General features: G+C 34.6%; 1 protein-coding gene across 1 annotated transcript in view; it reads right to left on the bottom strand.

Annotated features, from left to right (window-relative positions):
- Positions 1–27,500, bottom strand: part of LOC115223409 (otoferlin-like) — a 602,516-nt gene that overhangs the window by 74,978 nt on the left and 500,038 nt on the right. The window contains exons 34-36 of the mRNA XM_036512652.1: positions 19,457–19,580; positions 17,734–17,927; positions 9,730–9,822 (exon numbers count right to left, since the gene is read on the bottom strand). Coding sequence (XP_036368545.1) covers positions 9,730–9,822; positions 17,734–17,927; positions 19,457–19,580 — 411 coding nt within the window. The remainder of the gene's footprint in view (positions 1–9,729; positions 9,823–17,733; positions 17,928–19,456; positions 19,581–27,500) is intronic.

The following is a 27,500-nucleotide window of genomic DNA, read 5'->3' as shown; positions in this document are numbered from 1 at the left end:
CAGCCCACTCTGCAATATTTTTGTTAAGCATGCAATATGGATGGAACTTTTTTGTCTTTTGTAATTTCATAATAATAATAGTAATAATAATAATATAATAATAATAATAATAATAATAATAATAATAATAGTAATAATAACAACAATAATAATGATCATGATAATAATAATGAAAGAAATGAAGCCGCTAAAGAAGTACAGTTTGGCAAAACCATGACACAAAAAGCTTGAAAAGACAAACCTGCAAAATTACAACAGAAAAATAAGCAAAGATAAAGAAAGGAGAGAAAAACCCCCCCACAAAAAAAAGAAAACAAACTATTGTTAATCTAATCTAGATATTTAGAAAAATATTTTGTTTTAAAAATACAAGTTGAAATTTAAATTTAGTGGATTAGTATAACTATTCTAGTCATGCCGTCCTGGTGTCATTGACAGAAAGAGAAGGAATAGAAGAAAATTCAGTGCATATTTTCAATCAATATGCCAAAATGAGAAATGGTAAATGTAGAATGAGGAATGAGGATGTGTTTTTAAAAGGAAAGGGGCAGCTGGAATAGTTCAGTTATATATGTATATGTTTATGTATGTATACATGTATGTGTATGCATGTATGTATGTGTGTATGTATGTATGTATGTATGTATGTATGTGTGTGTGTATGTATGTATGTATGTATGTATGTATGTATCTATCTATCTATCTATCTATCTATCTGCAGCAATCTCTCAAGATACCTGGTGAGGGTATCTTGCTCATGACGTTCAGGCTGCTTCTGATGCAAATGACGGCAAAAAGCTTTACTATCTTATGAAGCAAGTTTATGGGCCTAAGAACTCTGCATCAGCCCCTTTGCTTTCCAAGGAGTCTTCTACTCTGTTTACTAATAAAGAGAGATCACGGGTTGCTGGATTGAACATTTTTCTGAACCCTTAAACCACGAGCCAGTTTTGGACGAAGCAATGATTGACACTATGCAACAGAGACCTGTCATTAGCTCCTTAAATTCTACGTCCTCAATAAATGAGGTAATGGCAGCAATAAGTAAATTGAATCTTGGTAAGGCACCAGGTTAGGATGGTATTTATGCTGAGGTCCTGCAATTTAGTGGTCATCACATCAAACAGTCCCTTCGTGAACTTGGTATAATCTGGACGGATGGTGCAATGCCTAAGGACTGGAAGGATGCAATTATTCTTTTTCTCTATAAAGGAGAGAGAGCCAGAGTACAGTGTGGCAACTACAGAGGTATTGCTCTACTGGCAAGTATTCTTCTTACCCACCTGAATAGGTGTCTTGTAAATGATGTCCTATCTGAATCGCAATGTGGTTTCTGACCTAGAAGAGGAATGATGGATATGATTTTCACAGAAAGACAGATGCAGGAAAAATGCTATGAGTAGAATATGGATCTTGTCCAGGTATTCATTGATTTAACCAAGGCCTTTGATACTGAATAGGGCCTCCCTGTGGAAAATATTTGGCAAACTTCGATGTGAGGATAACTTTGTATCAATAATCAAATCAATTCATGGTGGGATGGAGGCCTGGGTCAATGTTGGTGGTGGCATGGTGGGACCCATCCCTGTAGAGAACGATGTCAAGCAGGGTGACATCCTTGCACCAACTCTCTTTTCTCTAGATCTTTTTAACCTACATCAATTTGCTGCCAATTCAAAAGTTTTCCAGTCTCTTATTTGTGACCTCCTTTATGCAGATGACTGTGACTTAGTCACTCATACAGCAGATGATATGCAAATACTTGTGAATTGTATTTCTGCTTCTTGCAAGGCATTTGGATTCAGCATTAGCCTGCACAAGACTGTTATAATGTTCCATCCTGCACCAGGAAACAAATATGTGGAACCAGCTCTCTTGGTTGAAGGAACAATACTGAAAGTGGTAGACAAGTTTGTCTACCTGGGCTGCACATTCAGCCGTTCTTGCTCCCTGGATGATGAAATATCTTTCAGACTGCAGAGAGCAACTGATTCCTTCCAGTTTCTTAAGTCTCTTGTCTGGTCCCAGCATGGCATCACAAGGGAAACAAAAATTGCTGTGTACTGAGCATGTGTACTGACATCACTCCTTTACTCATTTGAGACATGGACCCTTTACAAACGTCAATTAGAGGTCCTTGAATGCTTCCATTAGAGATGTCTGAGAAACATTCTTATATGCTGGCTGGACTTTAAAAACTTCAGATACACAGGTCCTGAGGAAAGCCGATATATCCTGAGTATTGAGGCAATGGTGCACAAACACTGGTTATGTTGGACAGGACACCAAGTTAGAATGAAGGATAGCAGGATCCCCAAACAGCCAAAAGCCAAGACTGTGATTTAAAGACTGTGTAAAGTCCTCATCAAAGGCCAGTGAAATGTGGGAGGATGACTGGAAGAGCAATGTTTGTCATCGCCATGGATAGAGGAAACAGGTAAAGGAGGGAGTCGATACCTTTGAAAGAGTACATATTCTTCATGTAAAATTTAAGTGTGCTGCTCAGAAATGCACTGCGAGTGTAATGAATGGGGAAAGCTTAGTCTGCAATGTTAGCAATTGCATATATTTGTCAAGAGCAGGGCTTGTTAGTCACCAATGGAGCTGCAATTGTAAAGTATAAGGTAGTCCTGAGTGCACAATGTTCCTAATGGTCAGTAACGGTTTTCCTCGGTCAAAGTGGATTGCCATCATCTATCTATCTGTCTATCTATCTATTGGTATAGGGCACGATGCAACATAATTTAGGGTAGTGTATATAATAGAGAATGCATTCATAAGCTACCAAAGTCATATATATATATAATATATATATACATATGGCTTTGATATGTATATTTATATATGTATATATATTTATGTATATACATATATATATATGTGGATGTGTGTGTGTATATTTATATATGTGTATATATATATATATATATACACACACATATAATATATATATATATATATACATATGACTTTGATATATATATATATATATATATGTATGTATATACATATATATGTATGTGTGTGTATATTTATGTATGTATACACACACACACAGATATATACAAACACACACACATGCATTTATATGCGTATATGCCAGCACGCAGACATACACATACATATACTCCCATGCCTATCGACGTAAATATAAAACTGGGACTGTTGGTTATGACGATGAGGGTTCCAGTTGATCCAATGTATGGAACAGCCTGTTCATGAAATTAATGTGTTAGTGGTGGCTGAGCACTCCACAAACATGCCTACCCTTAACAAAGTTCTCAGGGAGATTCAGTGTAACACAGAATGTAACCAGGCTGGCCCCTTTGAATTACAGGTACTACTCATTTTTGCCAGCCGAGTGGACAGGAGAAAATGTGAAATAAAGTGTCTTGCTTAAGGTCAGAATTCACCATCAGGAATTGAACTCATGACTACCCTAACCAATAAGCCATATGCCTTCATACATACATACCTGTCATACATATATGCATGTATACTCATACACATAGCTACACACACACATGCACACACTACACAAGCCCACACATACACCACACAGGCACAACCACACACACTCACATGCACACAATACACTCACACACACACACACCACACAAGCACACACACTCACATACACCACATATACACACATCCCACACAAGCACACACCCACCCACTAACACACATTCCCACACCATACACCCACACAAGCACATACTCACACACACCACATAAACACACACACATATATATTATTTGCAAAACGGCTTATATCCAACTTAACCAGGATGCCTTGTTAGAATAACAAATACTGCATTACTAGCCTCAAGAGATACTCTCATTTAGGGGTTTGGTGCACACACACATAAATTATAGCAGAAAAGAATTGTCTGTCATGGGTACTGGAAGTCTCATATCCCCTGATTTCATTCTACTGGTAATCATCAGTGGGAGATGTCTGCTCACCACATGCCAGTCAAATCTTGCTGCTAAGATATAATGTAGAATATCAGCATCTTTACTGACACTGGTATTGCAAATATCAAGCAAGCCTGTTAAAAACTAATTATTAATGATGGATGCAGTACTAATAACAAAAGTAATCATTATACCCAACTTAATGTTGATGCCTTGTTAGAACACCAAATACTGCATTATTAGTCTCAAGAGATGCTATGATATCAGTGCTTGGTGCATAAAAATGTACAGATACTCTGTAGCAGACGAGAATCATCTGTCATGGATGCTGGGACTCTCTTATCACATGATTTCATTCTACTGGAATTCATCAGTAGGAGGTGTCCAGTTACTGCATGCCAGTCAAATCTTATCTGCTATGAACTATGTGTGTGATTTTATACACCATGTGCCTATAAGACTTAACAGATTCTATCAGGATGTGTGGTTGAGTCAGACATGGTCTGAGCCAATTTTTGACCAAAACATATCTAAGTTTATCTAATTTTATAGACACAAAGATACAGCTCACGTATTGCTACAAACAAGGAAACCTTGAGGTTACTAAGCCCTGGTACTCTTTCGGTTACAACAATGAGTGTTCCAGTTGATCTGATCAATGGAACAGCCTGCTTGTGAAATTAACACGCAATTGGCTGAGCCCTCCACAGACACATGTCCGTCCCCTTGATGTAGTTCTCAGGGAGTTTCAGCATGAAACACCAAACCAGGCTGGCCCATCGAACTACAGGTAGAACTTACTTTTCCTAACTGAGTGAACTGGAGTAACATGAAACAAAGTGTCTTGCTGAAGGATACAATTCACTTTTGGAAATAGAACTCCTGAACTTATAACCATCAGCTGAATACCTTAGCTGCTAAGTCATGTGCCTTCACAGAGGTTACCGGACATGCCAGAAATTACAACCAGGGATTGCCATGACTGGAACAACGTTCACCATAAGTCTGCTTGATCAGGGATTATTCAAGTAGAAATGAGACCAACAGGATCCAGCTCATATATGGTATAGTGTTATGAAGATGTTGGTAGCAGGACATTACTAGCTGGTATTATAAACTGGATGTAGAGATAAAGGTATTGGCGAGAAGAAGGCATAGGTGTACTAATAAAAAGTAAGATTTTCATCAATGCTTCTGGACAAGGAATTTCCTCAGATAAAGGTTGCTTTCATCTTTCAGTTTGTAAGTGATGGTTGAACTGTGATGAAAATATCTCCATATGGTGAGATATGGAAATAGATAGATATCTTATAGCTATATAAATATCCGTATTTATATCTAGATTTATGTGTAAACTTAGATGATAGATATACAAGCTTGGCAAATTTGAATATTTCTCCATCAACTGAAAAAACATGATAGACAACCTGAATCAATTTTTGAACCCTGTTTCAAACCTTATTAGAAAAATGCCTATGACACTTATCTTCTGATTATGACAGAACAAAAAACTATTCCAAGTAATGTATACAGCATTAGAGGTAAAAAGACCTCCTTCGGTCACGAATGGCTAAGCAATTGCACCTAGAAATTTCCCCTCCGAGGCACAAGCCCAGGTAAGTTTGTTTATGGAGACTGAACTCACTACCTCATGATTGTGAGCCCAACGCTTTAACCACCTGAGACAGATACAGAAATATAATGTTTGTTTTGAAGGACAAAAGGTTTTCAGTTATAGAGGAATGTTAAGGACTCTTTCAGATTCTTTCTGATAGCCGAGGGGGGGGGGATTAAAATTTTGTTCAAAAACCCGGATGTGTTTGATGGAAATGATGGGATGAAAATAAACTTGCACCATGCAAGAATGAATAACAATGTTCATTCAAAATACAAAGGTAAACTGTAAGATGCATAATCACTCACACATACAGGCATGAACACACACACACACACACACACGCAGACATATGCATGTGCATGTGTGTATGGGCATGCGTGTGTGTACGTGTGTGTGCATGTGTGTGTATTTATGTGTGTAAACATACATATACACATTACATTTTTTTTTGTTTTATGCAATATTAATGCAACATTATGTAATGTATTGTTTTGTATATTATTATTATTATCGTTATTATTATTATTATTATTATTATTATTATTATTATTATTATTATTACCATTTATTGTTATTATTATTATCATTATGTCTGGTACTGAGTTTCAGATTAAAAATTATGTTAAAACATCACACACACACACACACACACACACATACACACACACACATGCATGCACACACGCACACACTGGGCATCCAAAAATTCCATACTCAATTTCACAGCTAATAACTCATTTACTTTTCGCTTCCACTTAGATTTAACCACTTTTAAGAGGGGAATAATAACAATAATAACATTATTAATAATAATCCTTTCTACTATAGGCACAATTTGTGGGAAGGGGGATAGTCAATTATATCGACCCCAATACTCAACTGGTACTTAATTTATTGACCCTGAAAGGATGTTGGCCTTGACAGAATTTGAACTCAGAATGTAAGGACCAATGATATTCCACTGTTTTGCCTGGCGTGCTAACGATTCCACCAGTTCACTGCCATTTAGAGGAGAATAATAACAATAATAATAATAATAATGATTTCAAAACTTTGGCACAAGGCCAATAACTTCAAGAATGGGGTAAATTGATTATATCGACTCCTGTGCTTAATTGGTATTTGTTTTTATTGACCTTGAATGGATGAAAGCAAAGTCGATCTCGGCAGAATTTGAACCTAGAACATAGAGACAAAAGACATGCTGCTAAGTGCTTTGTCTTGTCTGCTTATGATTCTGCCAGCTTGCTGCCTTCTTAATATTATTATTATTATTATTATTGAGTGAGAGAGCAGTTCATGCCATCAAAGTGACACTGGGGTAAAATATACAAAGCCCAATATACCCATCATGACTACCCGTCTGATAAGGGTACATCAGGCACATGCATCACAACCATATGTGCACTACATGGTGATCTCATCTCAAGATAAACAGCACATGACCTTGCAGGTGGGGCCCAGTTAGAAATTTCTTCAGGTTGAGTAGCCCATCCCGTGCTCAAAAGGTCCCTGAATAAGGGTTGTTTAAGGATGTTGAAAGAACCACCCATGTTTCCAGAGGTGAATTATTCAAACCCCAAAGAATCTCTCTCAACACATGGCTATGATGCTCCCCCACTACTTCTGCTCGTGATCAGAGATGCACATATCGTCAGCCACTAAGGGACATGCTCAACTGGTTAAGGTCAAACAACTGACAAGCAAATCTGTGGTATTGAGCAGAATATTTGCTGTAGCCCATCTTTTATACCAAGACAATTATTATTATTATTATTATTATTATTATCATTAATAATAATAATAATAATAATAATAATAATAATAATAATAATGGTTGCAAATTTTGCCACAAGGTCAGCCATTTTTTGGAGGGGAAGAGAATAAATTGATTTCATTGACCCCAGTGTTTAACTGGTACTTAATTTATCAACCCCAAAAGGATGAATTTGAGTTCATAATAGTAATAATAATAATAATAATAATAATAATAATAATAATAATAATAATAATAATAATAAAACAATGATAATAGTAATAATAATGATGATGATGGTTTCAAATTTTGGCACAAAGCCAGCAAATTTTTGGGGTGATGTCAGTCGATTACAACCAACCAAGTACTTTATTTCATAGACTCTGATAAGGACGAAAGGCAAAGTTGACCTCAGTGGGATTTGAACTCAGAACAGAAAGAGCTGGAAGAAAGAATACTGCTAAAGATTTTGTCTACTGTACCAATGTGTCTACCAGCTTGCCCATCAAACATATTTGGAAGATACAAAAGAAACTTTTTCTGTTAATAATGAAAACATGCACAGGCATGACTGTGTGGTAAGGAGTTTGTTTTCCAACTATAAGGTCTTGGGTTCAGTTCCACTGTATGGCATTTTAGGTAGGTGTCTTCTACCATATATATATATATATATATATATATATATATATTTGTTGAAATAGAAAGATGAATTTTCTTGTAACAGATTATTCAAAGGTTTAACCGATACCTGGGTAGCAAAAATCACACCGGAAAACAGCACGGTTGGAGATAAGACCATTTGGTGTTGCAACCGTGCATTGGAGCGGATAATTGAAGCTTAATATTATTAGTGAATGAAATAAATGGAGTTGAACGAAGATTGTACAGAATACCTTTTATTACATTCTACACATGTTTCGAAGGCCACAAATTTCCAAATTCTGTTTAAATAAGGGTACCATATTGCGGCTTTCTCTTCAGGAAAAAAACAGGAATTCCGTTGACAGGACGAAACAAAACAAAGGCACAGCGATTCGAACGAAGATGCTCCTTAGGAGCCCATGGCTGAACTCATCTTCGTTCGAATTGCTGTGCCTTTGTTTTGTTCGTCCTGTCAACGGAATTCCTGTTTTTTTCCTGAAGAGAAAGCCGCAATATGGTACCCTTATTTAAACAGAATTTGGAAATTTGTGGCCTTCGAAACATGTGTAGAATGTAATAAAAGGTATTCTGTACAATCTTCGTTCAACTCCATTTATTTCATTCACTAATTATATATATATATATATATATATCTATATATATATATGTATATATTCTTTAATTATCTTACATGCAACAGCCCTAAGGCTGTGGCCATGCTGGGGAACTGCCAATGGGAATATATATATACACACACACACTCATTTATGAATATATGTATACATGTGTGTGTGTGTCTATATTTATATATATATATAATATATATATATATATTATATATATATATATATAACACATGTGCTTTTCTCAGACTATTCTTTTCTTTCTCTCTGGACCTTTACTCTTTCCTCTTTCTGACAAAGAGCCATGCTTGAGATGTTACCCCGCTGCCAATTTTTTTTCTATCTTAAACAGGGCGTCAACATAATACATTTACTTAGTACATCCTTTCGACTTTTGTTGTTTGTGTTTTTAGTTTTGATTTGCCTATACACACACACACGTGTGTGTGTGTGTGTGTGTATATGATCAGCTTTTTACAGTTTCTGTCTCCTAATTCCTCTCACAAATCTCTGGTCGATCTGGGGCTGTAGTAGAAGACACTTGCACACGGAGCCTTGCAGTAGAACTGAACTCAGAACCGTGTGGCTAAGTAGCAAGCTCCTTATCCCACAGCTACACCTGTGCAAATATTTCATTGATTAAAACATTTTTTTTTACAATAACTGAACCTGTCATGTTGCCTTTTTTTTTGTTATTTCAATTCAGACATAATTAATTAACAAAAAAAAAAAAAGAAATAGATCTTTTGTTGTTTTACATTGAATCCAAAAGAGAGACGAAGCGTTGAAAGAAAAAATAAACAATCAACATCAAGAAAAAACCATCACATACATAAAATATGAGCAAGAGCAGAAATATATACATATATATTTAAGAAGAAATATTACACACACATACACACACAACAGCCTCCCACCCACACATATAAACACACGTATTCATATATATATATATATATATATATGTATGTATGTATGCATATACACAAAGACACATATATACATGCATACATATATACATATATATATATATATATATTATATATATATATAGACGTTAATTAAATAGGAAAGGAGCATGTCAAGGAGTAATAGATGAAGCTATCACCAGGGGACGAAAGAATCCCAAGGAGGCTGAAGCAACCAAAATCCTCAAAGATCAATGTTACCGTTATCAAGGACTTTCGACTTTTTTCTCCTTCATCCTCAGGGATTTGTTCAGTTTCAGGGACGTGATGGGTAAGTTTTCGAGGGAAAAAGCCCTGTCAATTATTATAGTTAATTGATCTTTTGCTGTTAATATAAGGTAGCAACAAAATAATTAACGTGAAATAAAACATAACAATAACAACAGGAATTCTTCTGCATGAGTCCGGAGAGGAGTGGATTAGAAGCGTGCCTGAAGATATAGCAGTTCATCGACCGTTTGTTATAACTTGTTGTTAGCTGCTTGGTTTATTTCAGTGATATAAGAATTGAAGAGAATCTAGTAAATGTTCTACCTGGTGTATATGCATATACAGGTAATATAGGCGTAATATATATATATATATATATATATATATAGATATATATATATATAATATATATATATATATATATATATATATACATACACAAACACATAGATATACATGTGTGTGTGTGTATAAATATATATATGTACATACATAAAATACACATATATATATATGTATATATGTACATGCACATATATGTGTGTGTATATATATATATATATATATGCATATATACATACACACATATATACATACATGTATATATATATATATATATATATATATATATATATATATATACCGGAGTAAACACATAAATGTGAAACAAGGTGGAAAAAAGAGTACTCAAATAGCAGTGGTAGAGTAATATGCTTTATTTAAAGCAGCAGAAAATTCAACAAAAATTTGTTGAATTTTCTGCTGCTTTAAATAAAGTATATATATATATACACACATACATATGTATATAATATATATTATATATATGTATTATATATATCTATATATATATGTATATGTACAATCACATATACACACACCTACATACAGATGTAGACATTAAGTTACCTGAGAAAATCCCAGTGATACTGGACACCAAATTAAGATGCATAATACGTATAAGTCAAAATTTTGACAATTTCACTCTGCTTAGTCCACTTTGCATTAAATAAGGAATATTATAGGTGCAGGTGTGGCTGTGAGGTAAGAAGTTTGTGTCCCAACTACATGGTTCCGGGTTTAGTCCCATTGTGCATTATCTTGGGCCAGTGTCTTCTACTATAGCCATGGGCAGACCAAAACATTGTGAGTGGATTTGGTAGATAGAAAATGAAAGTAGACTGTCATATACGTATGTGTGTGTGTGTGTATATGTATATATAATATATATATATATATATATTATATATATATAAGATAGATAGATAGATAGATAGATGATAGATAGATAGATATAGACAGATAGATAGATAGATGAATAGATAGATAGATAGACAGGTACATAGATAGACAGATAGATAGTTAGATAGATAGATAGATAGATAGATAGATAGATAGATAGATAGATAGATAGATAGATAGATAGATAGATAGATAGATAGATAGATAGATAGATAGATAGATAGATAGATAGATAGACAGGTACATAGATAGATAGACAGATAGATAGTTAGATAGATAGATAGAATAGATAGATAGATAGATAGATAGATAGATAGATAGATAGATAGATAGAAAGATAGATAGATAGATAGATAGATGGGTAATAACTGGATGGATGAATGGATAGATAGATAGGTATTAATGCCATAAGAATTCTATAAGCATTCTAGAGAATGTGAAATAATTCTTTATTAGAAGAATATTTCTCAAGACACACCATACACAACCTTCTGCTTTTCCTTTCCAAAAGAGGTTTTCAACCAATATTTACATGCTATTCTTTATAGCTGCATGTGATATGATTCAAAAGCCATTATTCCAAAGAAATGAAGAGGGGGTTGGGTTAATGTGCAGCCCATACATTTGATCACCAGAAAGAAACCATTTGTGCAGGTTATTCAGCAAAAACGGAACACTCATATATCATCTTCAACAGGAGATTCCATCAGGTGTGTCGTTGTAGTTGTGCTTGTTTGATGGTTGGTGTTAGTTTGTTTACATCCCTGTGATTTAGTGGTTTGGCAAAAAGGGAACCAACTGATTAAGTATCAGACTTAACAAAAAAAATTCTAAAGTACTGAGATCGACTTGTTCAGATAAAACAACTAAATGTGAATGCCCCAGCTTGGCCACAGTCAAATGATTGAAAGAATTAAAAGACCAAAGAAATGGGAGAAGACACTTGCACAAGGTATTGTAGAGCGGGACTAAAACTCATTGTTATAGAATTGAGAAGTGAACTTCTGAAACATACAGCAAAACCTGTGTCGACTTGAAAGTTTGAAAAGCATGAGAAAGTTTTAATGCATACATACATACATATAATTTAATATACACAATTTAAATAAGACCTACTAATAGTTTCATGCTGGAGAGAAAGAATAATTCTGCAAATTTATATAAGATGGCATGCGTCTCCAAGCAATCTTTGAGGCTCTGTGTATACTGTGAGTTCAATTCAAAAACCAGTAGTCCTTCTTTAAATTGTGTATATTAGGTTATATTTATCTCTTAATGCATAGAATATTGTTTTTTTTTGTTGAGCCTACCTATAACGGAACAGTAAACTATATATATTTGTATATATGTATATGTATATCTATCTATCTATCTATATATATATGTAAATAAACATATATATATATATATATATAAACATATAAATATATAAAGATATGTATATATATATATATATATAAACATACATAAATATATAAATAAATGTATATAAATATATATATATAAACATACATAAATATATAAATAAATGTATATAAATATATATATGTATATATATATAATATATATATATATAATATATATATATATATATATATATATAATGTGTTTATTATATAGTAAGTTACAGTTTATTAAAAAGAGGAAAAAATTTGCAGATGTATTTAGTGCAAGATTAAAGAAGTATTATTTGAGGGAGTGTTTATTTATAATAATTGGTTTTGAACTAAATTTCGAAATTTTTGTAAGTACGTACACACACACACACACACAAACAGCCACATCTAAATGTATATATACATAAATTATATTTATACACACATTTATACACATTCGCGCCTTAGAAGGAAATTATGTTTAGGTAAATCATATCTGATGTTGTTGATATAGACTAACGATTTACGAAAGCACAGCTAACTCTAATAACATTAACAAAATCTAAAGGAAGAACTAAAAGCTATGCTTCCATGCCGTTAATTGAAAAGAAACGAAAGAAAAAGAAAAGGAAATCAATAAAAGCAAGGGAGTTAAGTCAAGCAAGAGTCTAAGGGAGATTACTCTCATTTCAAACTTCTTTCGGACTTAGTAAATATATACATATATAGCTAACAACGTAGCTGAACACACAAAATATGTATACAGTTTATGGTGGTTTTTTTCTTCTTCTTGAGTATGAAAGTATATAAAAACTGCTGGAAAAGAAGTTAGATGTTTATACTGAATTTTTGTAACCCTACTTCGAAAATAAAGTAGCTTTCGGTTTAAATGTGTTTACGTCGTATGTTTATAACAAAGAGGAATACAAAATTATAGATGAGTCTGGTGCCAGAATAAAGAACTGTTCAGGGACTATTTATATTATTAGGAATGCTTCAGAATTAAATTTCGAAAATTTTGTATTTTACGTAAGTGGATAAAATGCATTCTCAAATTTTCTGGATACAATTAGTAAAATGAAAATATAGAGAAAAGGAAAAAAATTATAAAATAAACCAGAGACTAAAATTCTAAACAAAAGCGATAGCTGGTTTTTTTTTTTTTTTTACGTCCGCTTTTCCATGCTAGTATGGGTTAGACGAGTTTGTCATTGACGAATTGTTTTACTGCCAGATGCCCTCCCTGAGGTTAGCTCTTGTCTGTTTTTCAAGCCAGGAATTTTTATTCTTTCTTTTGAAGACACACAGTGAGTGGATGATTTATCGATTGGAGAAAAACTGTGGTTTTACATGACATTCATATAAGCAAGACAACTTCATATGAATGCTGTGTCTTTTGTATAAAGGTGTAACTTTAATATGGTCAAGAATATGTTGTTCAGTTACATAGTTAAAGATAGGTATGGTTGGAGTACATGCATACGTACGTACATACATGCATACATACATACATGCATACATACACACATACATACATACATGCATATGCATATACATGCATATATATGTACATATATATGTAGATAGATGCATACATATATACATATGTACATACATACATATGTGCATACAAACATACATACATAATTACATACATACATATATATGTACATACATATGTACATACATACATACATACATACAAACATATGTACATAGATGCATACATATGTAAATCTATACATGCACACATATGTACATACATGCATGTATACATACATACATGCATAATTACATACGTACATACATATGTAGATATGTACATTAATATATATGTACATACATAAAGATATATGTACGTACATACATATATATATATGTATATATGTGCATACATATATCAATACATATATACATCCATACATATAAATGTACATGCATGCATACATACATACGTATGTATATGTATACATACATATATGCATACATACAAACATACGTACATACATACATATATAAACAGACAGACAAACACTCTCTTAAGTACACAATATACTTGAAGTAGGTTCCAGTGGAGCATAAATGAAGAATCAAATTCCCAAATGCCCACACATATAACAATAACAACAGCAGTGGAGGCACAATGGCCCAGTGGTTAGAGCAGCAGACTCACAGTCGTAAGAATGCAGTTTCGATTCCCAGTCCCGGCATTGTGAGTGTTTATTGAGCGAAAACACCTAAGCTCCAAGAGGCTCTGGCGGGGTGTGGAGGTGAACCTTACTGTACTCTTTCACCACAACTTTCTCTCACTCTTTCTTCCTACTTCTGCCACAAAGCAGAGGAACCATGGTGTAACCCATCATGGTGTGGTAAACCTTCAGACCCTAGTCTAGACTGCGAGTCCTCTGTATCCCAGGATGCTTCAGCTCTCCACCCATTAAAAGCCACCATTTACGGAATGAGGATAACAACGTAACTTTCGCGCCCGTGCAACAGCCAGTCTATCGCATGTGGTGGGTGAATCTTCAAGTTGCCACACGCATTCTTTGTAGCTTAGAGCAGGCTCGAATTAGAGATTATTCTTTGTGGTTAATGGCATGAGTCCTGATTGGAAGAAGAAGAAGACAACAACTGCAACAACAACTGGCACCCTGTTGGTTACATACAAGTTTGGCCAAAAGTCACCTGACAGTAAATCAAAGCCCATTTAATTCCAAGATTAAAACAAATAATGCGGTGTTAAAATAATTTTAACACCACATTATTATAAAAATAATGCTGTGTTAAAATAATGCTTAACACAGCACACAGACGTTTTCCTCAACCTAATATATATTGACTCTCAAAGGGATCTTAATAACATTTGAATTCAAAATAAAACATTTCATTATGGCAAGACTACTTTAATATTGTTTCTGTAGGATTATGATCAAAGATTGATTGGGCGTTGGGCCACACAGAGGCAAAGTGGCTGAGTTCCTTTTGAATGTTGGATCTCAAAGAGGCAATGACGAATGACCGAGACCTTTGGCATTATGTCATGCTTGAGAAGAAGACCCATCAAGCTGAGCAAAATCACAGTCATGCCAGATAGTAGTGTCACACAAATGGCACCTATCCTGGTGGCATGTAAAATCACCCATTACACTCTGAGAGTGGTTGGCATTAGGAAGGGCACCTAGCCATAGAAAACCATGCCAAATCAGACTGGAGTCTGGTGCAGCCTTCCAGCTTACAAGCCCTGGTTAAATCGTCCAGCCCATGCCAGCATGGACAACGGATGTTAAATTATGATGATGATGATGATGTACCCATATTGGAGTCCATTATAACAGAATCGGAATTTCACCTTTGTGTGTGTATGTGTGTGTGTAGACACATGCATAATTACAAATGACACATATACACATATAAATATATGTATGTTTCTATACCCATAAGTCGTGTTAATATTCATAACATCAATCACAGTTAAATATAGGGGAATCTCTAAATCTGGCACCAAAAACCTCTTTTCACAAAACAAATTTTATTAAAGAATTATATAATAAAATCGATATACCTAGTAAAGAGGAAAAAAAACAACAACAAAAAAAACATGCAACTAAAGGCAAATACTTAAAATCAAAGATGTATTATTGATAACAATGACATTGCTTTTGTAAAGGTATGATATCAATGACAAAGGATTAAGAAGAGGTAAGAGTAGTATATCTGAAAAATACCATATTACTGATCACGTAGTGTATGTTTGAATTGAAGGGAAAGTTGGTTGAAAAAGGATTTAAAACCAAGGATATCAAGTTCCAACATTCAATTCTTAGAAGAGATGTTGGTAAAAAAAAGCCAAAGTTTGGTTCTTTGTGCCTTTCTTCACCTTTAGTCATAAATGTTGGGTAATGACGGAAAGAGTATGATTGTGACTACAAATAGACAAAATGAGGTTTCTTTGAAGGATCTCTTAAGTAATGGTATTTGATTGAGTATGTAGCTCAGAGATCAGGAAGTCTCTCCAGGTCGAGCTGCTATTTCTCTGCATTGAGATGTTACATATCCAGTATTATGGAATGTGATTAGAATGTCCCAAGAAAGAACTGAAAAATAGATTCCTCAATCTAAGCCAACTTGCAGGAAACCTATCAGGTAGACCAACAAGAAATTTGCAGCAAAGCTGCATGGTAGTGGTGTCAGATGTGTCATGCAGATCATCACATAACTTGCTTTATTCTTCTCTTCCATTTTACGAATTCAGTGTGCACATGCACAGGGCACGTTCAGACTTCCCTTTCCAGTTCCTACTTAAAACTGTTTACACATCACAACCGTCTCATGAACATGCATTTGTGAGGAGCGCTTCTCCCTCCGATGGTTGTGAGAAAATTAGATGGTTGGATGATATCTATGTTTCATGGAGTTTCTCCGGATTGAGCCATTACTTCTCTGCACAGAGAAATCATAGTTCTAGTACTGCAGACATGTGATTAGAATTTTGCAGAAAAGAATTGCAGGACAGATTCTTCAAGCTGAACTAACCAGCGAGAGCCCAGGGGCATGTTAGGGGATCCATTTGGAAAGTGTAATGATGACTGGTTCTGGAGGAGATACCTAAGAGCTCTAACGCCCATGACTCAGAGGGCCATGGATGATACTGACCCATACACAAATCTGGGCCTGCACTTATCTCAGTAGAGCACCTGTGCATTTGAAAAGGAAGATGAGGGTTGAGAAGGATATGCTGTGTCTCAGTAAATTTTTGAAAGGTGGGTGAATGTGGTAAAGATGGCCTACTCTAACCTGAGGAGCTCCTTGACTGCTCCTGGGTGGCATTTTCCCCACTACTGGGGAATTTGTTTAAGATTTTTCTACTAAATTGTTATCATTTTTATTGCTTACATATTTCTATGCAAATTGACACAGTCCTTTGTCTTTGTATGGTCCTTTTTTGGGGGGCCCTTGTGGCCCAAAAAGGAAGAATTACTATTATTGATACCATCATCACCATCACCATCTACTAATTAGTATTTAATAATTTTGATTTAATAGTAATAGGGGAACATCTCCACATCCAAAACGATGTCATTGAGGTTTAAATATTTGCCAGGCTAAACAGATCTACGCTAACACTAACAGATGTAAACATGTTTTACTTTTAGTGAAGAAATATATAAAATAACTATACAAACCAGAAAAAAGATATATATACATACATACATATATATACACACATGTATATATATATGTGTATATATATATATGTATGTATACATATATGTATGTATATATATGTGTGTGTTTATATATATATATACACACACACATATATATGCATGTATGTGTATATATATGTGCATATATGCAAGCGCATACATATACTAACCTTTAGTTGTGAGGTGGCACTTAAAAGTTTGTCCTTCTTGCGTTGGGTCTTTGGAGAAAGTTTCGAAGCTAAAGAAGTACCCTTAGATGTGCTACGAAAGGCCATCTTTCCTGATAGGGCAGCTTCTCTTTTCTCCATCTTTTTCAGTTCTTTTTCCATTTTCTTGGCATGTTTAGCATCATATTCTGGATCATCTGAAAATAATAAATAAATAAAATAGAAAACAGAGGGCAAAATAAAGCATATTAGGAAAATATAATCATGTATAGTAATGTGGGTGGATGTTGAGAAGACCACAGCCAAGGGAAACCAGTGGCATCAAATTGTTGCCCAATGTAGTCAAGAGCACAGAAAGAACCGATACCAACGTTAATATGGTCATATACAACCTGTTTGAGTGAAATTCAGACAGGAAAAGACAATATGCTGCACAAGCTGTCTTGAATGAAGAAATTCTCCTTATAGAAATTATGGGTGTAAACACACCATCGTGTGTGGAATGACATCCCTAAACCATAAGCTGCCTGCATTTCAGTGTTGTTACACTTCATCAGCTATGTATACAGAACTGTTGTTCATGGCCACTAAGAACTGGTTGCTCTTCTATTAGAATAACAAATGGTACATTTGCTGATGTGCTAAAAACTTTGTCAAGCTACAATAAATTAATTAGTGGTGCATTAAGCAATGTTACATGAAATACAGTTGTGTACGATTATATTTAACATGTTCATTTATATACAGAGTGGAGGCACATGACCTAGCGATTAGAGCAGCAGACTTGCGGTCAAGTGATCGTGGGTTTGAGTCTCAGACTGGGCGATGTGTGAGTTTATGAGTGAAACACCTAAGATCTATGCGGCTCTGGCAGAAGGTAATGGCCAACTTCTGCTGACTCTTTCGCCACAACTTTCTCTCACTCTTTCCACTTGCATCTAGCAGCTCACCTGCGATGGACTGGCGTCCTGTCCAGGTGTGTAACCTATGCACCAAGGAAACTGGGAAACTGGCCCTTATGAGCCAGGCGTGGCTTGAGAAGGAACAAACAAAACATTTATATCCAGATATGAAAAGACAACAAGCTGCACAAATTGTCTTGAGAGAAGAAATTCTCCTTTTAGACAATATGGACGTAAACACACCACTAGGCCATGAATGATGACACCAGACCATAGGATGCATGCATTTCTGTGTTGCTACACTTCATAAGCTAGGTATACTGAGCCATCTTTCATAGTCACAAAGAGCTGCTTGCTTTTTATATTAGAAAAGCAAGTGGTAAATTTGCTGATGTGCAAACAGCTTCTAATATAAGAGCAACTAGTTCTCAGTGGCCATGAATGACAACTTGGTATACTTAGCTGATGAAGTGTAATGAATCAGGAACATGTGTTTAATGGTCTGGTGACATCATTCAGGCCTATTAGTGTGTTTATTGTCTATAATAAACCCATATTGTCTACAATACAGAAAAGTGCATGGCTTAGTGGTTAGAGTATTTGGCTCACAATCATAAGGCCATGAGTTCGATTCCAGTAGTGCATTGTTTCCTTGAGCAAGACACTTTATTTCACATTGCTCCAGTCCACTCAGCTCGTGAAAATGAGTTGTACCTGTATTTCAGAGGGCCAGCATTTTCACACGCTGTGCCATGCGGGATTTCATTAGATGTGTGGTCACAAATGAGTTAATATACTTTCATTGTTTTTATTTCTTCTCTCACCTGTGTTAGGTTTGCCATTTGGTATGGCACCGTAGGGTGTGGTCTCTTCAGAGGGTTTGATCTTGTGACTTGGAGAATCTCTGGTATCCCCTTCACCAGTTAAATCATCTTTCTTGTAATGTTCCTGGAAAAATACAAGAAGAGAACACTTAGGAAATATTTTAACATTTATTTTTACTGTAATCACAAAAGCTATATACAAATATACACATATATAACCCCCACCACGCATATGTCATGTACGTGTGTATGTATGTATATATATATATATATATATATATATATATATATACACATATATATAAAGTGTGTCAATATGTGTAATGTGTGTATATGTGTATACATATATATATATATATATATATATATATGAAGTGTGTCAATATGTGTATACATATATATGGTACTACTTAAGAAGAGTGGTCCCAGTGCGCGCACTCGCGTACTCGTGCATTGCGCTATTGGTCGTGACTAGTCGATCCTTACTTTGTGTTTTTGCATTTTACTTACTTTGTTTAGAAAAATTATTTACTTTGTGTTTTTGTGTTTTATTTACTTTGTTAAAAAAAAAATTAATTACTTTGTGTAAAAACATGATTTATTTACTTTGCTAGGTAGTCATTGTAGGATCGACTAGTCACAACTAGCTAGCGCGGATGAGTGAGTACGCAAGTGCGCGCACCGGGACCACTCTTCTTAAGTAGTACCCATATATACTTATCATCATAATTACATCAAGTTATACACACACACACACACACACACGCACACACACACGTACACACACACGCACACACACACACACACACACACACACACACACAATTATGATGACACTGAGTTTTGTATTCATATATATATACTATTATTGTATTGATCACATTAAGTTCTATGTATATGTATATATGTATATACATGTTTGTGCATGTGTGTGTGTGTGTGTGTGTGTGTGTGTGTATGTGTGTGTGTGTAAGTATTTTTATATCAAAATAGTAAAGGATCTCATAGAATATAATGTTCCAATGAATTTCCTGTTCAATTCAGACATTAAATAAAGCCTCATTAAACAATTCACTTCAATAGCGAAAGGAAGGAAATTGTAACAATCCAAACAAACAAATCGACGGAGTTCATGTCTGCTGAATATATCTGTTGTAGCGGGTGACACTTTTAATGAAATTAAGTTGTTTCCTTTTCTTAGTAAGGAAGTCGAAGGAAATGGAAGCGAAAACTGATGGAATAGGAATAAGTAAATACCAAATAAATAAAAAAAAAGTGATGAAACTAGAAATGAAATAAAATTAATTAAATAGAAGAAAATGATAATGATATGAGGATAAAAATATCAAGAAATTACTGGATACATTATTGCTTGATAATAGAGTATATATATGCATGGGAATGCATATACATACATACATTTTTGCATGAATGCAAATATATATATATATATATATATATATACACACACACTCACATATACACATGTGTGTGTGTATATATATATGTGTGTGTGTGTGTATATATACAGTGCTGATGTCATGTAAAAAGCATCCAGTCCACACTGTGAAGTGGTTGGCATTTGGAAGGGCATCCAACTGTAAAAACCTTGTCAAAATTAACCTCGCTTGTGCTGGTGCTATGTAAAAAGCATTCAATCCACTCTGCTGGGGGTGGGGGTAGGAAGGGCATCCAGCCATAAAAACCCTGCCAAAACAGACAGAAGTCTGGTGCAGGTTCCAGCCTAGTCAACTCCTGTCAAACTATCTAACCCATGCCAGCATGGAAGGCAGATGTTAAGCAATAATGATGATGTATGTATGTATGTATGTATGTATGTATGTATGTATGTATGTATGTATGTATGTATTGACTGGCATTAAGGAGGGTATCCAGGCATAGAAACTATGCCAAAACAGACAGCAAAGCTTGGTGCGCTCTTCTGACTTGCCAGCTCCTATCAAATCATGGAAAATGGATGTTAAATGATGATGATGTTGATGATAGATATAGATAGATAGATATGTATGTGTATGAATATGCATATGAGCATGTGTGTTTGCGTGTGTGCATGTCTGAGTACATGCGTGAATATGTGTGTATGTATGTATACGTGAGTGTGTGTGTGTGTATGTGGTGTGTGTGTGTGTATGTGAGTGAAGTATATCTCTGGGAATCTTCACATTGGCACAGCTTGCATCATGACGAGGGTTGTTTATGTTTGAGTATAATTTAAAAAAAATTTTTAATGTCTGAGTAAATGACCAGTCAGGATTTGAACCTCTGCCTTAAAACTTAAATAAACACAGCAATAATAGGAACAGGTGTAACTATTATTACCTAAGTTCAGTCCAACAGCATGGCACCTTAGGAAAGTGTCTTCTACTATAACTCTGGGCTGACCAAAATATTGTGAGAGGATTTGGTATTCAAAAACTGAGAGGAGCCTAAGATGTATTTATATATGTATACATACATACATACATACATGCACGCACACACACACACACACACATATATAAGTAAATAAATGGAGTTGAATGCTGATGTTATTCAAATTCTTTTACTTTCGACATATGTTTCAAAGATAATATTGGTTTTATTCCAAAGGAATAAACAGTGTCAAATAATGTAATCTTCTCATCAGGAAAGAAAGAGAACCATTATATATATATATATATATATATATATATATATATATATATATATTTATATAGTTATAGAGAGATAGATAGATGTAGTTATATATATGTATGTGCATATGTTTGTGTCTCCTTGTTTTGACATCAAATGATTGTTATAAATCAATGTCATTCATTTCCAATATTCTGCAAAAACATTATCTGACCATGGGTAAATATTACCTTAATTGGAAACAAGCGAGCATTGGTGACAGGATGGGCATCCAGCCATAAAGATGTTCTGCCTCAATAAATTCCCTCAGACCCATGCAAGCATCGAAAAGTGGATGTGAAAATGGGTGTAAATCTTCACTTGAAACATAGTCCAAGTTCCACGAATAAACCAGACAATTTAGAATTCTTCACACAATATAAAATCATGTAAATTAATTTTTTTCATCTTTAAAATTTTCCTCATATCTGATCGCTAACACAACTTATTGATTTGAAACTTACTGATCTTTGAAATTTCTATTATGTATTATTGTTATGAAATTTATTAAACATTTGAACTTTCATAATTTCTTATTGCTGTGAAATTTATTGAATGCTTGAATTTTCATCATGTAATTTCGCTATGACACTTTTTGAACAATTGATTTTCAAACATGTTTTGATGCTATAGAACATTTTCCTGTGCATTCTCTTCATTTTGAACTTATAATTTGTTCTTTTTTTTTCTTTTTTTTTTTATTCACCAGTGAAAAACGAAGAAGTTGGTGAAAAAATTGTATGCTATTTTAATAAATTATAGAAAAAAAATTTAAATGAAACTAAAATTAATTTTCAGACCCAGGTGCATTTCAACCACAAAACCAATTTTACATGCCTACTTGTGATGTGGAAGCAAACCTCATTTCCATACACACATACATGCACGCATGCACACACACACACACACACGCACACATATACATATATACAAGGTGGTATTAAAAAGTTCTAAAACTAGCCTTGTAGCACACCAACAGATGGCAGCACACAGTTGGGAGCAGAGGTAGTAGTGACCTTTATGAGACCGTGTGCCAAGTGACATTGCTGTGTTTACTTCACAAGTTGTGAAATTTGTGTTTATGTGGTCATGTTTATGCTGTAGCCTGTGATTTTGTCATGGACAGGAAGTTAGAACAAAGAACCAGCGTGAAATTTTGTGTTAAACTTGGGAAGTCTGCTACAGAGAAATTGAGTATGCTTTGGCAAGCTTACGGCAACATGGCAAAGGGTTGCACACAATGTTTTGAGTGGCATGGTGCTTCAAAATTGGATGAACATCTCTGGGAGATGATGAGTGATCTGGAAGACCTGCCATGAGTGTCACCCCTCGAAATGTGGTATCAAGAATTCATCCCCCAGGGCCAGACCATCAATCAAGAGTTCTACTGCGATGTTTTGAAGCATTTGAAGGAGGACAATTAGCGAAAGTGACCAGATCTGTGGAACATGAAGAACTGGATTCTTCATAACAACAATGCACCCTGTCACCGAGCTCTCGTCACTCATGAGTTTCTTGCCAAAAATACAACATGGTATCATTCCACACACACCTTATTTGCCAGATTTAGCACCTGCAGGCTTCCAGCTCTTCCCCAAGATAAAAATGCAGCCCAAAGGTCACCATTTTAACACTGTTGGCGAGATCCAGAGCAAATAACAGAAGGCCTTCAACTCAGAGAAAATGACTTCCAGGCCAGATTCCAAAAGTGGCAGGAACACTGGGACCATTGAATTGCTGCATCGCAAGGTGACTATTTCGAAGGAGCTGATGTTAAAACTTAGGTAAATAAGTCACTTTTTATTAAACATAACTAGTCCAAGATCCTTTTGATACCACCTCATATATGTCCATACATCCAAATATAATATTATCATTATGGAACATAAGCACTAAACAGTGACAGGCATAAATACAAACTTGTTACCAGTTCAAATATGCCTGAATCACATTCAAACTCAAGCATGTTTGATCTGGTAACAGATATGTCTCTACACACATCACTGTTTAGTGTGTCTATTCTATATTGTATTTTATTTCATTTACAGCAAGCCATCGATTAGCACAACCAGTTACAGTACAATGATGGGAAGATGATAAGAAATATCTATCTCTTGTCATTTCATAGCATTCACCTTTCCAGTATCTGATGCTGAGGAGGAGATAACTACACTGAAATGCATGCATCCAACAATCTGGTTAGAAGGAACTTTGAACTGACTCAGTGTAATTACACCTAGTTGTCTACAGCAAGAATTTTCACTAAGACAAAATACAGTGAATGGCTTTCTTACAAGTTTGAATATTCTTCAAAGCATATTTGAACTGGTAATATATATATATATATATATATATATATATATATATATATATATATATATATATATATATATATATATATATATATGTAGGTGTCTGTATGTAATTTTTCACCGATGAATCTACCAAACTCTATCATATTATTTTCAATTCTAGATGTAACCAGCCCTGTGTATTTAATTTGCTTTCTGCAATAAACATAAAATTCCTTTCAATGACTCTGATGGAGCTAAAGGATGTACCAGAAGTATTCAGCTCTGGGTTTGAACTTCTTATAGTAGACAGAAGTGATTATGTAATTCCTATTCTTTTGTCATTTATTAATTGATATTACACTCTGTACTTACCTGATGTACATTGAGTTCTAATAACATGTTGCTAAACCTAAGTGACACCATATATATATATGCACATTATTTTTTCAATTGCAGAAATATACATACGTATTTGCTTAATAACAAAAATATATATAATGTGTATTTATGTAAATATATAATATGTATATATATATGTGTATATATATATGTGTGTGTGTGTGTGTGTGTGTGTGTGTGTATTTACATATATATGTGTGTGTGTGTGTGTATATATATGTATATATAGATATACAGATATGTACATATATGCATATATATAAATGCATACACACACACACTCATATATATGTATATATATATAAATATATATATACATATATATATATTTATTTATTTCTATGAATATAAGTACATATATAAGTGTGTGAGAGAGTGTGTGAAAGTGGGGGAGAGTGAAAGGGAATGAAAATAGATAAGATAGAGTCAACAAATGTGTATGTAGGTATCTAGCTATAAGTGCAAGCACACATATTTACAGACATCATACATATATACACATATCTATAACTATTTTCACTCTTGTAATTTTAAATGGTAAGAGTAAACATGTTTTTTCTTGTCTTTTTTTTCACTGCATGCAAACAAAATACCAGAATACACATAGAAAATGGAATGATATTAATTGTGGTACAGGGAAATGAGGATACATGCAGAAATTCACAGAGGGAACAATCTTCAATAGTTAATTAATTAATTGGTTAATTAAAAAAATTAGTAGCAGGTAAGGTTGTGTAGTGGTTATGAAGTTAATTTCTGAGAAACATGATTTACAGTAGAAATATTATTATTTCTAAGTCTCTCTAAAGGAGACTACGGCAGCAGTACTGGATATTAATAGTTATTGCCAAGCTAATATGGCAGTCCATAAACATAGGAGCTAATCAACGGTAGCTTTCGTCCTATATTTATGGACTGCCATATTAGCTTGGTGATAACTATTAATATGATTTACAGCTCCATCCTACAACACATTGGACAAGAGTTTCTATCTTTGGTTGACGAATATCTTCCCACTGGAATTTTGTCAGGAGGAAACTTTATAGAAGCTTGTTATAGATATGGCTCTGGTATCATGGATTCAAGGTTTAATAATAACAAACAAAAACGTCCCTCACCTGTTAATTGCTATTTAGACTCAGGTAGGCCCTAATTGAACAAATCCATGATCAAAGTATGTGGCTTAATGGTTGCTAAGCATGTGGCCTTGTGGGTAAGGTATTTGGTGAACAATCAGAAGGTCATCAGTTCGATTCCTGGTGACACATTTTGTCCTTGAGCAAGACATTCTATTTCTCATTGCTTTAGTCCACTAAGCCAGCCAGAATAAGTTGTACCTATAATTCAAAGGGCCAGCCTTGAATAAGTTCACCTACCCTTTTGGCAGTAAATTTTGGACTGGAAAATTCAAATTTCTATGCCAGAAAATACAGTACAAAATAGAAGGATGTGATTTGAAAGGGATTTAGTAACTATTTCTCACACTAGCAGATCATGTGATGGTTTCCTTCAATGGTTCATACTGTATTTTCCAGCATAAAAGTCAATGTAGCATACAGTGTAAACGTTCAAACATTGTCACTATCTTTCCAAATCCTGCTGCAGTTCACATGGACATTTTTGGTCCTTCAAAGTCATCTTGATATATAAGTCAGCCTTTTTTTGTTTTTTGGCTGTAAATTTTGATTTGAAAAGTTCAACTTGTATGCCTGGAAATATGGTAAGTTCATATATAAGGCAGAGGGATGGAATTTGAAAGAGATTTAGCTGAAATTTCTAACAGGTCTAGCAACTATGTAGAGGTTTCTTTCATTGGTTCATACATACACACATTATTTTCCAGCATACAATTTAATGTAATATATAGTGTAAACATGTAGTGTAAATACTCAAACATTGCCACTATCTTTCCAAATGCTGCTGCATTTCACATGGAATTTTTGGTCCTCCACAGTTGTCTGAGTGTATATGTTAACTGAGTGTATATGTTTTGGCTGTAAATTTTGGTTAGAAAAATTCGACTTTTATGCCAGAAAATATGGTACTTCAGTCCATTTAGCTTTTGGAATTCAACAACCTGACTGTCAAAGAGATGTCTTTCAATCCATTATCTACCCAGTTTATCACCACCACCACCACCACTGCTATCACCACCAGCACTGCTGTTGCCACCATCACTGCTGCTGCCGACACCATCACAACCATCACCTACATCACCACTGTCTAACCCTGAGGTGTCTTTAGATCAGCACACTCTGTTAGAAGCAGTCAACGCAGGTCGCCAGTTCAAGAGTAACTTCCTTCCAACTACAGTTAACATCTCCACATTACCAGCCAGCCGACATTGTCCCAGTACCAGCCTCAAGCAAAGCAGGGGAGTTTCTACACAGTCACCTCATGTGCTAGAAATAGATGAGAAGATTAATAACCCCACAAACTGGCACTTGAGCAAGGTGGAAGTCATTAAACCAAGCAGCAGATTAAACCATTTTGATACCAACCTGCTCGAGGCTACCTCTGATACAATTTCTATGACTCAAATTTACAGTTATAAGGTACTCTGAATTTATAACTCTAACTCTTCCATCAAAATTTTGATCTAATATGTCCGAGGCATCATTTTAATAATGAGAAATTTATTTTATGAAATTTTGCATTATTTCAAAAATTAACTGAAA

This window comes from Octopus sinensis, linkage group LG23 (assembly GCF_006345805.1).
Source record: "Octopus sinensis linkage group LG23, ASM634580v1, whole genome shotgun sequence".
Classification (NCBI taxonomy): Eukaryota; Metazoa; Mollusca; class Cephalopoda; order Octopoda; family Octopodidae; genus Octopus; species Octopus sinensis.
Note: the sequence above shows the minus strand (reverse complement) of the source record. Positions and strands in the feature narration are given on the sequence as shown.